Source organism: Olea europaea, unplaced genomic scaffold (assembly GCF_002742605.1).
Source record: "Olea europaea var. sylvestris unplaced genomic scaffold, O_europaea_v1 scaffold1778, whole genome shotgun sequence".
NCBI classification, from domain to species: Eukaryota; Viridiplantae; Streptophyta; class Magnoliopsida; order Lamiales; family Oleaceae; genus Olea; species Olea europaea.
This window is the reverse complement of record NW_019235513.1, coordinates 119677-137619: the sequence shown is the minus strand read 5'-3', so window position 1 is coordinate 137619 and position 17943 is coordinate 119677. Positions and strand designations below refer to the sequence as shown.

Here is a 17943-nt window from a genome sequence, read left to right as displayed (position 1 = left end):
AAAAAAAAACACTGTATACAACATAAAGTTCAAAGACAGTAGTAACCCGCACAGGAGACGAAGTTTCTGAAGCTTGCCCAATGTGTCAGGGATTGGGCCATCTAGGTTGTTCATATACAAATCCAAGCCCACCAAGTTTGTTAAGTTTCCAAGTTCATATGGAATTCTTCCACTAATATTGTTATTATACAGCTCCCTGCCAACAGAAGGGGGAAGAAAAGGAAGGAGAGAGGAGTTCAGATGATAATCTTGTAATCAAAATCAGCAAAGAAATGGAAAAAGCAGCTCACGATTAAAATCTTTGGTGTGGATCTAAAACTGAAGAATAACTAATCAAACAAAACTGTTGTTTAATATTTTTATAAGAGATATATCAAGTTAGAACTAGTGATCGAAAGTGGAAAAAAGTGGGAACTTTGTGTAAGTTTTCACCCTTACCCTCCATACTATTAGACAAAACATATCAGTTCATGTGAAAAATTATTAGGCTAATGAACTTTTTCGTTCTTATCATGGATAATGTGTAAAAAATTAACTGAAAAAAAGAAAGAACAAAAATTTTAATGCATCGAATTTTGATCTAAGTGTGACTTACAAGTACTCTAAATATTGTAGTTGAGCAAGCCGTGGAACCAGTTTACCAGATAAATTTGCATTGCCAAGATCACTGTGTGTAAAAGAACTCAAAAAATATATCCATAATCAGGAAATTTAAAAGCAAATTATGTACCTAAGATATTTGATTCAAAAACGTGCAGGCTTACACTCTAATAACACTATGGTTACTGTTGCATGTAACACGAAAAAAATCGCACGGGGTCATATTGACAGGATCCCAACTCTGAAGAACGCCGTTCGGATCATTCAGATTTTTCTTCAGTTCATCCAAGGCCTCGCCTGTCTCGCATGGTTAAATTTTTATAGAACAATTTAGAATACAGATAAATTTGGTCGAACAAGACAAAACAATAAGATTTCCATTCCAGCTAGAAAAGCAGAACAATTTTGTCACTGTTAAATATATTTTTATTCGATCCTCGGTTTTCATTAATAAAAATAGTAACTTCACGACGACATCCCACAAACAAAATAGGTTTATGGTGGGTTTCTAATTCAGCAAATTGACTTCAAAATCAACAAGGGCATTGCTTGATGTACATGATGTTTTGTACATCAAGGTATCCTCCACTCACATGGGGTGGGGTTCGTCCGAATATTTTATTATGATGGATCCCATCTCATATGAGTGAAAAATACCTTTATGTACAAAAAATTATGTACATATAGATTTATCCAATCAACAAACACCAAGCATAAGGGCTTGTTTGGAAGTTTTGAGTACCAATTTTGGACATTCACGGGGGCGTTCCATTTTGGGACCAATACTTTGAAATTTATCATCCGGGTATTTAAGTTTTAGTAAAGAATAACATTGCATACATGCCCCTTAATGAAACTTTCAATTTATGATTATTTATTTATTTTTTATTTTTTGGCGCGGAATGTTTTTACTCATAAGCCCTTGTTTGAGCCACATTATTTTCCTTAGAATGCATTTCTGAATTGTGTATTGATGTAAAATGTGTGATTAAAAAAAAAAGTTTTAGATTTACGTGTAATATTATTTTATTGAAAAATATGTAGTTGAAATAATATCAAATCAATGTTTAAGAATGTATTTTTCTGAAAAATGTGGCTCAAATATGGCCTAAGTGGCATTTGATTTTACTTATAAGTAATTTTTCCATATATTAAGTCAATTTTTAACTTAAAAAGAGAAATATTTACTTATAATTAAAATTTTAGGTTATAAGTAATCCTAAACTTTATGGTTATAAATTTATTTTGTTTATAAATAATTTTAATTTATAAGTAACTTTTAATATTTTATAAGTTTTGTCCTATTAGTAGTATTTTACTTTGTAAGCAATTTTTTACACAAAAGTAATTTTAATTTATTTACTTAGTTATAAAGTAATTTTTTGCTTCTTTAATGAATTTTTTAAGTCATAATATTTTTGTTACAAGTTAGTTTTAAATAATATGTGGGTTGAGAATAATTATTTGAAAGAGGGTAAAATTGGAAGAACAATCCAAAAATTCTCAAATATGAGATTTCACAAATATGTCGCAAATTACTTATACTGGTTTTGGAAGGTTTTAAAAATGGATTTTGTCAAAGACATTAATGGGTTTCCTGTCCGTCGCCGCCAATTCGGCACCTGTTCAACATGACCTTGTCCAAGAAGATTTACCCAAATTTAATAGAAGCAATGACATAATTTGAGGTGATAGCAGATGATTGGATGAAAAAGCTAATTATATTTAATAAACGCCCGTTTATCAACGTCTCATGAGACTACGCCACAAAAAAACTAAATTAATTGTAGTAGTTTTGAAGGCACACCCCTACAATAAAGAATGAATTATAAAAAAATTTATAGTCTACTTCTACGGACAACATTAACCATTTAATATTTCATTGATGTTTATTTGGTTTTCCTCTATTTGTGAAGAACACAAATAACTCATCAACAATCAAGTAAGAAAAAAAAGAGTTTAGAGGTTTTTTAAATAGCTGACCAATTTTCATTTTCTAATCTTAAATGACACTCCACTGACTTGATGAAATGCATTACCAATATGCTGTGACATTGTGTAAATTGAAAATGAGTGAAATAAATACAAAATTAGGGCATAGACAACTAATGAGTTGTTTATCTAATTGATTAATAAATTGTGTTCAATTAATGTGCTATCTCCAATGAATATAAATTAGGGTCTCTACTAATTATTATATATAAAATTAAATATTAAATTTGGTTCTGGTTCTGATTTTTGAACTAGAACTGAACTAAAACCAAATGGTTCTCGGTTCAAAGAACCAAACCATTAATTTTTTTATAGAACCGAACCGAACCGAACTGCTTGGTTTGGTTTGGTATGGACATTTTGTCCACCCGTACTTGACACTATTCACTTACACCATCACCATTTTGTACTAAAATGGTGCAAGATTTGGTGTTAGGTTGGAGCAGTATATTTGGTAAAATTTGGTGAAAATGGTGTTTTGGTGTTAACGTTGGAGATGTCCTTAGCTGGAACCTAAATTGCTCGAATCCAGGAAATTGGCCCTCTAGTTTGGTAACTTGGCAAGTTGGTGTGGGATAATTCTACTTGTACACTTTTGGCGTACAAAATGGATTATACCTTCCTCCACATGATTACACCTTCCTCCATGTAACATCACCTAGTGATATGGATTGCTCTCCATTTGGCAAGTTGGCAAGATTTACCATCTAACTAGTAGGCTGCCTCAATACTTGCAAAGAAGGGCGGTGTTAAGTCTCCATTCGCCCGTGGTGGTAGAATTGTTTCTTGGAATAATAAATTCTAAAGAGAATCTATTAAAAAGGGCATAATTATAAAAAGAGTAGTGTTATTCGTAGTCGCTCATTGCGGCAGTCGCCTACGTAGCACACATATGGCAAGTGATTATTTGATACATTAATGTGGTAGTTTTTTTTATTCATTAATGCATCAAATAATCACCTGTCATGTATATGCCACGTAGGACAACTGCTGTAGTGAACGGCTGCAAATAGCATTATTTTTATAAAAAAAAAACCCTCAAGTGTATGAAGTGAAGACATTATGTGCCTTTATAGGCAAATATTTTTTACACATGGCAAAGGTCCATCAATTATGTAATCACTTGATTTTTGAAAATTTTTGAAGTTCGTTAAATATGAAATTATATTCTTAAAGTATTATAGTTATGAAATTTTTCTAAGAAGAAATACCACACCACATTCTCTCAGTACTATGTGCAGGGCCGGCCCAAATATTTGGGATATCAAGTGACATTTTAAAACGGTACCCTTTTCATGTAATTAAAAATATATTAAGAAAAAATATTTCAACAATATTATTACTTTGTAAAAAATATGACATTTAAATATTTATTTTTTTATATGTTATGAATAAGAAAAATACAAGTAAAGCTCAAAAGCACCTTGAACTTCATCAAAATGTATTGTCATCACTCATCAACAAAGGACCATTCAATCTCCTAACCTTTTTGTGCAATTCCATGTGAACAAACCTTGAAATAAAAAACAGAAAATACCACGTGTAAACCTTGAAATATAATGAATAAGGTAAAAATATTTCTTGCATATTTTTAGAAGCAAACTATCTAATTAAACTTTTATAATTAATGCGTTCTACCAAATCCTGTTCAATAGATATCAAAAATATCACATTCAATCGTTCTTGTAACATGGTTAATCAAATAAGATTTTAATAACTTCAAATTTTGAAAAGAAAGAAAAATTTCTTTTGGCATGTCCAAAAATAGTATTCTATGAGCAATAAATAAATTTGGAAAGTAATCCAATTTTTTCAAATAAGTCAATATATCAAAAGTTGTTGTTTCTTCTAATAAAAGATTTCGCAAAATTTTTAACTCTTGAAACAAATCTTTGCCATCAATATTATGATGATAACAGTTATTAGTTTTCCACTTTAATCTATTTTTTAATAAATATTGTGCCCTTTAACTAATACAAAAAGAAAAATTTTTACATTTTAAAATTAATTAAATATTTTAAGCCCTTGTTTGATATCTATTATTATAAAAACATATTTTTCTATCTATTCTTTTTAATTACATTCTTCAATAAAATAATGTTATACATAAATCCAAAATTTTTACTTATTTTTAACTACACATTTTTCAGTAATCTACTATTTTAAAATGTATATTTTAACCAAATAATGGGACTCAAATAAGGACTAAATATATAATTATACATATATATAAACCTATAACAAAAAATTTTTTGTTGCCTCTACAATGTTAAAGCCCTGTGCGATAATTCAACTTGTGCACCCTGAGGCCACCTCCAACTAAGTGGCGCAAATGTTTAGGTAATAGCACTTTACCCACACAGAAGTTGGGGGATGACGTGCCGTACTCTTTTTTTGACCTCTCTGGAACTCTCAATATTGAATCACTAGGATCGGAATGTAAATAACTTTTTACAAAACATTTATAAATTTAAACTTACAAACGATATTAAGGGCTTGTTCGGCCCCCATTATTTGAATTTATAATGGGAGAAATAATATTTTTTTGAATATTGTGTGGTTAAAAAGTTTTTGATTTGAGTATAGTATAATTTTATTGAAGATTTTGTGGTTGAAAGTAGGGGAGAGAAAAAATTAAATTAAATTGAAAAGTTTTAAAGGGGGCCAAACGGGGGCTAAGGCAAGCTTGTAATAGAATATATGATGCGGAACAATTAGAAGAGAAAATCATAAATAAGCTAGAAAATGGAAAAAATAAGAAGGATCTACAAAAACGTGCATAACTTTCAATTCATAATCAAATTTAACCGTCTAGGAGTCCATTTTAGCATTTTTTATTATTATTTTGAGTTAGTTTAAGAGTATTTTTGTTTTTTTTTTTTCAGATTTATTTTGTAGTTTCTTAGTTTTATTCATATTTATCTACAAAATTAGGATCTCAATGTCATTAGAATTTATTTTGAGTCGTTAAATACGTGTTAAGATTGTGAAAACATTACATTCGTTTTTCTTCTTTAATAAGATATTTTAGTTTTTCCCGTTATTTGGTGAATAACAAAAATTTTCGCATCCATTCAAATTAAATTCGAGCAACACCCATTTCTATATTATGGACAAGATTCTTTTTATTATTATTCGCGTGTCATTTCATTCTTGCATTAATATAGATTGTTTTGTGTGAAGATGGGAAGCTAACGAGTAAGGTAGAAAGAAATAAGATCAAAAAATAACAATTATTGCCATAAGAAATAAGATTGACAAGTGACCTTGCATAATGTATAAAGAGAATTGACGTGACTGAGCCATGAAATAATCATATTTGAGACGTTAATCACATTAGTTTAATTTTGTCACGGCTCTTAAACCATAATTTGGATAAGCCTAATCCTATCAAAAACTAAATGATTAATATTATTCAGATTCCTGATTTAGTATCAAATGATGACAGTTTATCTAAATATCTATGATATTCGTTAGCATGTCTTACATCACTTAAATACGCTGAGAATGGAGACTTATAAGATGAACCGTGAACGAAAACTTCATATTGGAAAAAATAAACCAATTTTATAGTGATAATCTAGACCAATATGGTATTAGAGTTCAAGTTTGTATATCTAACATTGTATGGAGGTAAAGTGTTATTGACTCCCGTTCAAATGCTAAGATACTCCGTTAACGTACATTTATTGTCCAAGTATAGGAGTGGACGCAACTGAATTAAATCCAATTCAAAAGAAACCAAATTGAACTGAGTACCAGTGAAAATATTAGAAATGGAACCATTGGATTCATAACCGAACCAATCAATTTTGGTTCGATTTGATCCGACTCTTTATATTGGAAAATTTATGAAAATAGAGAAAGAAACTACTTGTCAAATTGAAAATACACAAAAATAGAAGGAAGAAAAGAGTGAAAGAAATCGAAGCGGAGAAAAATTGGAAAACTTGACTAATGAGAGAGTGTGTGAGAGAAAAAAGAACAAGAGCATTATATTATGCCCAAAAATTAGGGGAAAAAACTTGGGAGAATCGAATGAATTCTCAAACAACACTGAAAATCGGATCGAAATCGATTAGTTCTCGGTAAATGTCCCAAAATCGAATTGTTCTTTAGAGGAATTGAAACCGATTAGTTCTATTTGGTTCCCAAAAAAAATGTCACCGCCTATCCAAGTGCATTGATATGTATGATACATAAGATAGAACAAACATTACACTGTAAATCCATTTATGACGATTGTACAATTAGACTTTCAAATTCAGTTTTGTACACACAACTAGACACGAAAAAAATAAAAATAAAAAGAAAAGAAAAGAAGGATATGTGATAAATTTATTAGTAATTATATAGTCCTATGCAGCCGGACGTAGTACGCACCATCAAGTATCCCAAATCTTCCTCTGGCAAAATCATAAAAACCATTGGTTTTAATTAATGAAAACGTCATGGCATGGATTGTGTTAGATTGTGATTGATTATTACAAGTTTGTCTGTCTTATCTATTTGTAGAAAACCTAATTTGGGAGGAGCAAATTCCCAACCTTCCTTTAACGACACCATTGAGTTCTTCCTAGTTTGAGTGAGTTGTTAGGTAAGCTTTCATTTCAATTAGAAGCATTTTATTGTCTGTCGGCCTCTTAACTTTTTACAATCCTAGTTTTTGAAGTTTTACAATGAGTTCATTTCAAGTGATTCTAAAATCATATAAAATAAATAAATAAATAAAATTATACATATAATTGCCTATGAAAGTAATATCCTATTCCTTATGAGAAATTTTGAAAATAAATAAAGGGTTTTTTTCTTGTACAATCCGACATTTTCTCCTTGTACAGTCCACGTACAACCCCCTCACATGGGGGACCCCACGCCTCGACGTGGGGCCCCTCATTTGCGGGGGCTGTGAATGGTGTTATGTGCACGGCGCTATCCTAAATTTGAATATAATGAGTGTTGAAAATTAGTATTATACGGCGACTGAGCCTTCAAAATTCCCATGAAACTTAAGGCTCCCATGCGTGTTAATGGTGCATGAATTCCTAACTCTTTTAATCATCATGATTGAGATATAACAATGTACAAATTTTACATCAACTAACTAGGCAAGAGATTGTCAATTCAGTTGGAATTTAAATTGACTTTCTTTGACTATTAATAACAGTTAAAAATGTAAAATTAGACGGCCACATGATAAAACTCTTCAAAATTACTTCTTTTATTATTCTCAATCTTTTCAACAATTCAAGACTGAGTTTGTAATAAGGATTTCACAGAGTTGACATAAATGTCTATAAGGATTAATAACACGAGATTTTATAAAGTTGTCCGTTAAATGTTAACCATCAAAACCTTCGTTTTGTATTTGGATAGAAATGGACTATGAAAAAAGCTCGTAGTTATTTGGAGGTGTTAGGACACTTGGTTTTGCTATGAAATGACCACATACTAACTACAAGTGAGCAATCTATCCCCTTCTAGTAAAGATTGTGGCAGGATATCGGATAATGTTTGCTAAGCTTATAAAGTTAAATTATACGGTGAATAAGTAACTTTTTATTTAGTAAATTACTCGTGGTGGTGTAGGAACATCTTCTTGGAATTCTTCAATATGAAGGCCTCAAAGACTCTACGAATACTATTAGAACAAAATTAATATGTTAGGTGACGATTAAGAAATATTTTACATACATACCAATTTTATCATTTTTAATATCGTTCAATTCAACCTATCGACTGTGGGTAAAGCCACTATACTTTGTTTCGCATGCTTGATTGCACAAAGTTTTGTTCAGAATGTGTCTATAACTGGTTGGATAGGATGGATAAGGAGAATTTAGGTACAAAATTTTATGCTATATGGATTAGGACTTAGGAGAATTAATGGACTGGACATTTGTGGGGTTGCAACTATACTAGATTACTAGTACAAATATTCATTAGCATAATATATTGGTGACATGAACACAAAAATTATATGCTGTTGGCATCTACATGGTAGGATGATAGGTCCCCAGTTTGAATGTTAAACGTGTTAGCTACAGCTTATAGTAGTGTACAGAACTATACACACAATGTTTGTTACATATATGCTAACACTTCTAGCACTGTTGTGAATTATATGAACGTTTGGTGCATACATTATCATCACTGGGAAGAAAGTTAAATTTAAGATATTCATGTTGTTACTTGAACCTTGATGTGTCAAAAACCATGCCTCTACTAAACTATTATGAACTGACATGAACAAAAATTCACTACTGTAAAATGCGGAATAACGAACATTTGATATTTTTCTAAAGTTATCCCTTTATCATGATACTTACGTAGTCCTGTCACTCCACTCTAATTGAGGCTTTCACATAATCTTAGTTATACAACTTCGACGCTAGTCAGTGCTAACAATTGAGCCTAAATCTTTTTTTTTCTTCACTTTGGAACATACAAGATACCTGTGATTCAATCAGGCTTCGAATACGTAGATGTAGGAGTATGCCCCTTTTTGTGGGCCTAAAGATAAAGAGTATTGCTATTTAAAGTTCCAAGCACAGTTAAAGAGAAATCCAAAGGTCTTTGATCCCGCTCTTTAACATGGGGCTGACCTCTGACTCCAGGACACTGGGATGCTCCAAAGTCGCTTCATGTCCGAAGCTTCTCTTCCTAGTGAATAAGGAAGACTAGCTAGAAATCCTTCTCATAGTGGAGGGACTGAGAAAAATTTTCACAACGGTTCAGCTCGAAAATAGGATTCGAGAAGCACTTTAACAGGCTTTCCTCTTACAAAAATAGGTGTATGAGTTTGCAGGCTATTACGTCAGTCCGAGAGTTTGCCCAGTACGTAATTGAAAGGTAGCGGTTGCGAGTTCCCCCGTCATAAAAAAAAAAAAAATAGGCATAGGAAAGGTAATAAAATTGCCTACAAGATTCACTCATCATAGAACGGATTACCCACCTATCTGCTAATAAGAAAATTGAGAGGCTGAAAGTTAATAAAAATATTGTGCAATTAACTGAACCTCGATGGGAAATTTTTGTAAAACTATGCTTTTTGTAGTCATGTTAGGCCAACAATAGGGAATCCTTCGAAAACAAGAGTGATCGAAAGATGCGAAAGAGAGGAGAATTCCATTTGGACTTTTCTTTCTTTCAATTAATGTCATTTTGAAATGAAGGAGAATGCTATTATTGGACTTAATTAGATAAGAATAATAGTTACTGTTAGATATTTTTCATCATTTTGCATGTGCTTAATTTTTTGTTTTGCGAATGATTTGTCGGTCGGATTAGTGTTTGTCGCTGTACAACGGGGTTCGACCTGCCTGGTCAGGTCGCGGGGGGTCGAGGGGGCAACGCCCCCGAAAGAGAATTTAATTTTCTAAAGTTTTTGAATAGGTGCATCTGTTCATTTTTTAACAGTCACTTCCAATAAATGTACGCAAGGATTTCAAGGGATACACCTATGCAAACAGTTGTCTCGGTTTCTATAAATCCTAGGCGAATTCTCATTTGCAAACACATTAAACAATTTATTCTTCCTTCTTTCTCTTGACATCAATCAGTTATTTTCGAGTGTTTTCTTGGTTTGATCAAATAGTCACAATTTGAATCAAACGCCTCCATTGTATCCTGAGAGAAATTTTCTATCATATCCCAGTTGTGACTTTGTTGAATAAGGGAAGAAATATCTCTTAAAAGATAACTTTTTCGTGTTTTGGAGTTCATTAACGTATTCAGATTTTCCTACATTTTTTTATCAACAGTTACTACAATCTCCCATTGGTTAAATAGGTAGTGGTAAATCCATTGAATTCATTAATCCTATTCCACCATCATTATCCGACATAAGTGGTTTATAAAATGAGTAAATTAAAACTCAGTCTTGATTAAAAATATAATAATAAATAAATAAATAAAATTCAACCAAAGAATAAAAAATAATGGAGCCGTGAAAATTTAGGATACCCAATTTCTCGTGCATCTAATAAATTATGATCATAATCGGTTTATGGCCACTCCATCAGGTGGGGCTTTCAATTTAAGATCATATGCCCCCACAAAGACAAGTATTTAATAACCCAATAATCCAAAAATTTAATGGATGACAAGTTTATCATTTATTTATTATTTTTTATAAAAAATAATTTAACATGATATCAGAGTAAGAACATGTCCGATGATCAAGTTTTAAGTCGTCCACTTGCAAAATTTTTCACCTCTCAAGCATTTGATAAAAAAAACAAAAATTGTCCTCTTTAACAGTTCTTTTAGACAATGGCTCAACAAGATTGAGACATCCATGACTTGCACTTGGATTGCTCAAGATTGATGATATAAGCATGAATTGTGATGATGACTCACATTATCAACATTTATCCATGAATAAATGCTATTCAATATCACTGATATCGAACACCAGTATAGATGATAATTACATAATATTAGATGATATATTCACTTAAATGTGATGTTACATAATTAATTTAATTGAACATATCAAATGTAGTTATCTATATTGATGACTGATAACATTATTCTTTGTTGATAAATGCATACCTTATTTCCAAAAAATTCTCAAATATAGATACATACATTTATTGACCCCACCCCACCCCCACACCCCCCCTCCCGTTCCCTCTAATGCCAAGAGATCCTGTTACTTGGAATTAACGCAGCACACCAGCAGAGCACTCAGTTATATATAAAAAATAATGGCCATGCTTCAATCTTGATGGTGCTGCTGATCACACACACACACTCTCTCTCTCTCTCTCTACTTACTATATATATCCATTCTCCACAAGGACCACAACCATACATCTACATTTTCACTTCTACAAAAGAAACCATTGATTCATGGGGGAGAATAATTTCAACTTGCCACCAGGCTTTCGATTTAATCCCAGTGATGAAGAGCTTGTAGTCCATTTTCTTCAGAGAAAGGCTTCCCTTTTACATTGCCACCCTGATTGCATCCCTGATCTTGAAATTTATTCATATGATCCATGGGAATTAGATGGTAATATATACTCATCAAGATTATGTACTTCTGTATGTATATATGCATGTATAATCATATTTTTTCCTGGACATTTAGGTAAAGCAATGTGTGAAGGTAACAAATGGTACTTCTACAGTAGGAGGACACAAAGCAGAATCAGTGGGAGTGGATATTGGCAGTCTTTGGGTGTAGATGAACCAATATACTCGAGTGCTGCTGCCCAAAAAGTCGGCATGAAGAAATGTTATGCCTTTTTCATGGGTGAATCTCCACAAGGTGTTAAAACAAACTGGATAATGCAGGAATTTGGGCTCTTTGATTCTTCATCATCAAAAAGAAGAAATTCCAAGATGGCAAGTGAAAAATTCTACATAATCGTAAAGAAAACGTGTGGTGTACATGTTCTGGAATATGAACTAGCTATATGACTAAGAGTTCACGAAAAAACTAATATATATCTTGCTTATAGTAAATAGACATGCATTTCGTGCATTTGTTTGCGCATGTATCAAAATTTTATGGGTTTTGTATTGTTGTATCGTTAGTTTTTTTGTCATAAATAGTTGCTACATTGTTTTGAGGAAGTAAGGTTACTAATTAACTTTGTTTTATTTTGATTTTCTTGAAGGAATATAGTAAATGGGTGGTGTGTCGAGTGCAGCAATATAACAATAACGATGATGATGACAGTGCAGGACTTTCATGCATGGACGAAGTTTTCTTGTCGTTGGATGATCTCGACGAAATTAGTTTGCCAAATTAGATCCAAGAATGTAGGATCCAAAGGGTGGAACTTACCCTCTATATATTTAGAATGTATTGTCGATCTTGGTTAAATGTTATCAATTAATGCAAATTTATGTTATTTATATGTTCAACAATTTTTTAATACGTTAGATTATATGAGTAAAACATCATTCAATACTGTTATTTAATGAATGGTTACACGAAATACTTATGAGGTGATTCCGAAATAAGATGGTCAACAGAACAATCTACCACAAAAATTGAACCCGTTTGGTCCTCATTAATTTTGATTATAATGGAAGGAAGTGTTTTTTTTTTGAAAAACGAATAGTTGTCAAACACTGAAAAGTTTTCGATTTACGTATAATATTATTTTATTGAAAATTGTGTGATTGAAAATAGGAGAGAGAAAATTTAACTTAATTTGATTAGATTTAATGGGGCCAAACGAGGCTTAAGATAAGATGGATGAAAGTATCAAACTGGTGTCTCTATTCGGCACAAAGTTGCTTCAAAATTCTGTAATTTCATGATTTTGTTGGGGGACTGTCACGTGCAGGGATTATTGGATATGAGGGGCCCATTAACCACTCTGTAGGATGTAGGGAGTTTGGCATTTCTATATACTAATGGGAGGGTAGCCCTTTTTAGCTTTTCTATGGTATGATGGGAATTTGGTAGTTTTGCATCACAAAGCTAAGAAATATTTTTCTTTTTATGGGTGTCTGCTTAGGGAAGCATTAAGTCATTATGACGCAAGCATAAAATTCTTCAAAAAGAAATTGTGGATTAATTTTTGTAAATTATTTTTTTCTTTTTCTCATTAATAAGTCACTAAGCTTCATATAACCCACAAAATATGAGGTAATTTCCCTCTACTTTGCCAAGAAATAAACTAATCAAAGTGTAAATGATAATTTAAGTAGATCATACCTAACTTATATTTTTAATATCTCTTACAATCCATAATTACTATCCCTTATTATTTGTACGTGATATATCTTATAATCACTTAAAAACACTTTATCAAGTATGGTACAATAGTAGAAAATAAAATTGCAAATAATCATGGTACAATAACAAGAAATAAAATTAAGACTTCATATGCATAAAATTTTAATAGGTTAAATGAATTATTTAGGTTGATCTTTTTGGCTTCTACTACCCGAAAGGCAGCACTTTCTCTAGAATGGAGCGACTCGATGAAGTGTTTCACTAATAAGGGAATTCTCTCACATAATGTTGACAAGTCATGTTATAAGATGTCATCATGTGTAATTTCCGATTGGAAGCGATTTTGAGAATTGATTTTTTGACTGTTTGGAGAAAAGTGGGGACCACCTATGAGAGAAGAAGTCAAACTTTAAGATTGGAATAGTGAAATAACAGTCAAAAAATTAATTTTTTGGGATGAAAAATCACTTCCAAATACTCCCTATTTTAGCTTGCTACAATTTTAAGTAAAGTTTGCAGTACAAATATGGATTAAAAAAAAAAAAAAAAAAAAAACCCCTTCCCTAGTCTTGGGGCCATATCTCGATCTCTCGTGTGCGACTTTCAAAATAAAAAGAGCTTCGGAACTTGCAACTTTCAGCTTGCTTTCAACATTATGCATATTAAAGTTAATGATGGCTATTGCAAGTTGTATTGGTCAAAATTAGTTAATAAAATATGAAATACTTTAATCTTTTTACCTTCATCAATCGTTATCCTTTTGTATTAAAAACAAATTTGACTAGAAAACAAGTTCTTAGTTTACTTTTTACCTTCCTCTAATCCTTAGACCTATCAATTAGGGGAAAAAAAATGAATAAAAAAAAAAAAAAAAAAAAAACCCCTTCCCTAGTCTTGGGGCCATATCTCGATCTCTCGTGTGCGACTTTCAAAATAAAAAGAGCTTCGGAACTTGCAACTTTCAGCTTGCTTTCAACATTATGCATATTAAAGTTAATGATGGCTATTGCAAGTTGTATTGGTCAAAATTAGTTAATAAAATATGAAATACTTTAATCTTTTTACCTTCATCAATCGTTATCCTTTTGTATTAAAAACAAATTTGACTAGAAAACAAGTTCTTAGTTTACTTTTTACCTTCCTCTAATCCTTAGACCTATCAATTAGGACTAGGTAGTATTGATTTAACTTTCTGGTTAAGTATCGCTCTTGGTATTAACAAAGTGTGTGATTAGATAAGTTATGGCCCACCTAAACACAAATCCTCACTCTTTCCTTAAAAAAGTCTCGACTACTCGGACCGATCAATCTTAGGTTGATGAACCTTTTGAAGTGTGTCAACCTAAGCCATGGATATGTAGAGCAGAAGATTGACAGATTATGCACCGGGAGGAGGTCAAACCTTTAAACGATGATTGTTCAATTATCATGTATTGGATCGGGCATGATCATTTATCAAAAGACGTTGAAGGTAAAACTAAATTAAAAAATGTCACATTTAAATTAACGTAATTTAAAAGATTAAGCAGTTCAACATGATACCAGAGCAAGGAATAATGAAGAAATTATGTATAATGATCGCCAATATGAATGTCATCATTAATAGCTTAAAATTTCAGATGAGATGATTTAATACTTCAATATGATTTAATACTTCAATATGTACGATTATTAGTTTTCACACTCGTTACATAACATTAAGGTGTTAATTCGATAAAGATCCTATGTCCATAAGGTTGGATATAATAAAACTACTTCATTGCTTAATTAGCTCGTAAGCACTTGACATGCTAATCATCTCAAATCATAAAGTCTGCATTTACAAACAACAGCACGTGCAGGAGAGACAGAATAATGTATATGTATATAATGAATTCCCCTTTGAACTATATACTATGCTTCGGACGTTTGGTAGAGTTTTTCTTATACTTGTAGAGTTTCAATTTTTCCTTACATTTCTTATAAAAGAGCATATCCTGAGAAAGTTGTCTTAATTAAGTCAACTCTCTTAAAGCTCTTATAATGAGACAAGACACTTTTAGAAACTTATTCAAACATATTCAAAAATAGTTTTTTAGTTTCAAAATAGTTTTTGGCTTTCCAAACCCCTATCAAAACTTACTGTTGGGTTTTTTATACCCAATAAATCCCGGGTTATGATATTAACGTAGGTTAATTATTTCATAAGCATAGGCCGATGTATGAAATAAGTCCAACAACCAAGTCTATGAGCTCCATCCGGTCCAATTGTATTCCCTCTTGGATGACTTGAATTTTGGCCCGTTTAAGTCTCTTAGAGGTCTAATTAAAAGTCTAACCTTAGAGTATATATAAGGCTATAACTCTAGCAACTTTTCTTTTATGATTTGTGTGGTTTGTGAGAAAAACAAGAGGAATCCCGGCTGCCCCCTTTGGTATGTGAAAAACATTCCCTAGAAGTATCCAAAATACTTGTTTACTTTGTATAATTAGTGGTTCCTTCATAGTATATCTTTGTTGTGTCTTTTCCTAGCTTTTGTGGCCACAAATCATCACATTTTCTTGTCATACATGGGTAAGATTGAATAGCAACCGACATGAATTAAATTGGTTGTGATTTGGAGTCGGTTCGATTGGTTGTTGGTAGAGAAAAGTACGTTGAATTGGACCCGAAAATCACCGATTTGAAGATCTTTGAAGAGAGTTTCCGCAACACTGACCCTTATTAATTTTGAATAAAGTCAAGTAATTCCCATATACTAAGTTGTTTTCCCCCCCTCTCTTTGGGCTTTGCTTGCAAAAGACCACATCAAATTGCAAGTCATTATGATTGCACAAGACATGCCTCGGCCAATCTCGACCTGTTCATATTGAGAGAGAGAGAGAGAGAGAGAGAGAGAGAGAGAGAGAGATGAACACGACCCTAATCTTTCTACTTGCTTTTCTTTGGATGTTGATTTAGCATGACCATTGCTTTCAATAAAGACTAATGACATTTTTAGTGCACAAATTTGGCCGAGACCGACCCATTCCTCATTACCGATGCTTATTTGCTATCTTTTCTTTATTCACCTTTTTTTTTTTTGAAAAATAAAGTAATGATATATAATTTTCTTGTTCGTCCAATACACTAAACATATCTTGATGGCTTGTTTGACAAGGTTAATTGTCCAGTACTATGAAAATAATTGAAATCTTTTTTAGTGTACGGTCGAGTGTTCAACTTGTTGTAATTCATGTATTCACATCTGTAGGACGAAATTTCGTATATTAAGATACATAAATAGTTACAAATTGTATTTTGGGAAATATAAGTATTTTTATGTCTGCAACATCAAAGAACAAAGAAACAGCTCCAAGTCAGTCAACACTATTTCTTGATCAGAAATACAAGGAATGGAGTGAGGATGCTTTTCGGAGTGATCTTTAACTCGAAAACTCAAAAAGTATGACCATACAAAATACTAATTCTCATTGTTGGGGGAATACTAATTCTCATTGTTGGGGGAAGTAAATCAACAAATGCATGCAAGGAGCGATACCAAAGGGAGGTAGAGGAGGTTTGAAGATGCTCGACCAATAACTATGGAAAGTAGGTACTAGCTCGAGTAAGCAAAGACAGGGGTCACCTTCATCATGGAAACATCCTCAATCGTTTATTAGCTCGGAGAGCTATTACGGGACCGAAGTAAACATCATTAGTAGCCTTGCCCTTGTGTTTGACAAGCATTCCTTTTCCCTCTGGCCGTAACTGCTCAAGGCATGATGGAATAGCATTCATGAGATAGAAACTTGTACAAAGTGGGTATACCACAAATGCAGTAAACAACTTTAAAGAACCCGCCAAAAATTGACATTTATCCTACTAATACACTAACACTTGAGAGGCCAAAAACCTAAAGAGACCGCCAAAAATTGGCTATTTAATATTAAACCTACACATTTTTGCCCCTGTATTTAGGCTTTGTACAAAATTTTGCCTCACCTGAACCATTAATCTGACTATCAGCAGGTTCGAAAACTGCTGGATTTAAGTCACCACCTTCTAACCACTTCAAGTGGTTATCCTTAAAACTCCAAATGCTTGATCCTAGCTGCCTCTGCATTATCTTTGGTGTACTGTGCAATCTTGATCATGGTTCGCTTAGGGTTTGTTCGCAAGAAGCAACCAATTTGAAACATGGGTGCCCTGGGAAATTGGGATATACCAATTCATTGTCTCTTATGACATGGTAGAAGTAGACAAGTCGTCCCCCTGGTACAAGCATCCTAGCAGCAAGGTCAAGCAAATCATGCACACACTCCACTAAGCTGTAAGTGGCAGTAGCCTCTTGTCATCGGGAACTGTATATGGAGCAATAACACCTTTCAAAAGCTTACGCCACCAGATTTACGTCCTCCAGCACGAACACCATAAGGAGGATCACATATTACGGCATCGAACACCTGCGAGATGCCCTACAGAAGTTCAAATTTTATTTTAAAAAAAATAAAAAAAATAAAAAAATAAAAAATTATAGCAGGGGTTGAACAACAAAGCTAATGGAATGTTAGATCCGCCTCATTCCCCTGGCCCTGATAAAGTTAGTAACCAAGTAACCAACTAGTCCAAAGTATTTATATCCATGTTAACAAGCGTGACTCTGATGCCATCTGTAAAGATTCTATTC

The 17943-nt window shown here is 32.5% G+C and overlaps 2 protein-coding genes and 1 pseudogene across 2 annotated transcripts in view; 1 reads left to right on the top strand and 2 right to left on the bottom strand.

Moving 5' to 3' along the window:
- Nucleotides 1-3299, bottom strand: part of LOC111378161 (BRASSINOSTEROID INSENSITIVE 1-associated receptor kinase 1-like) — a 12709-nt gene extending 9410 nt beyond the window's left edge. The window contains exons 1-4 of the mRNA XM_023001326.1: nucleotides 3231-3299; nucleotides 765-901; nucleotides 596-667; nucleotides 78-196 (exon numbers count right to left, since the gene is read on the bottom strand). Of these exons, the coding sequence (XP_022857094.1) occupies nucleotides 78-196; nucleotides 596-667; nucleotides 765-901; nucleotides 3231-3299 (397 nt within the window). The remainder of the gene's footprint in view (nucleotides 1-77; nucleotides 197-595; nucleotides 668-764; nucleotides 902-3230) is intronic.
- Nucleotides 3300-11382: 8083 nt separating this feature from the next.
- On the top strand, nucleotides 11383-12462 carry LOC111378163 (NAC domain-containing protein 104-like). The gene is made up of 3 exons (XM_023001327.1): nucleotides 11383-11611; nucleotides 11690-11946; nucleotides 12222-12462. The coding sequence occupies exons 1-3, from the start codon at nucleotides 11449-11451 to the stop codon at nucleotides 12354-12356; spliced, it is 555 nt and encodes a 184-aa protein (XP_022857095.1). The 5' UTR covers nucleotides 11383-11448; the 3' UTR covers nucleotides 12357-12462.
- A 4574-nt stretch (nucleotides 12463-17036) lies between these two features.
- Nucleotides 17037-17943, bottom strand: part of LOC111378157 — a 4366-nt pseudogene continuing 3459 nt past the window's right edge.

Bases quoted from the DNA above. Each gene is read 5' to 3' on its own strand.
- LOC111378163 (XM_023001327.1), top strand. From the start codon at position 11,449: ATGGGGGAGAATAATTTCAACTTGCCACCAGGCTTTCGATTTAATCCC. The intron at 11,612-11,689 runs GTAATATATACT...CTGGACATTTAG, and splicing joins TGATCCATGGGAATTAGATG to GTAAAGCAATGTGTGAAGGT. The intron at 11,947-12,221 runs GCAAGTGAAAAA...ATTTTCTTGAAG, and splicing joins AAAGAAGAAATTCCAAGATG to GAATATAGTAAATGGGTGGT.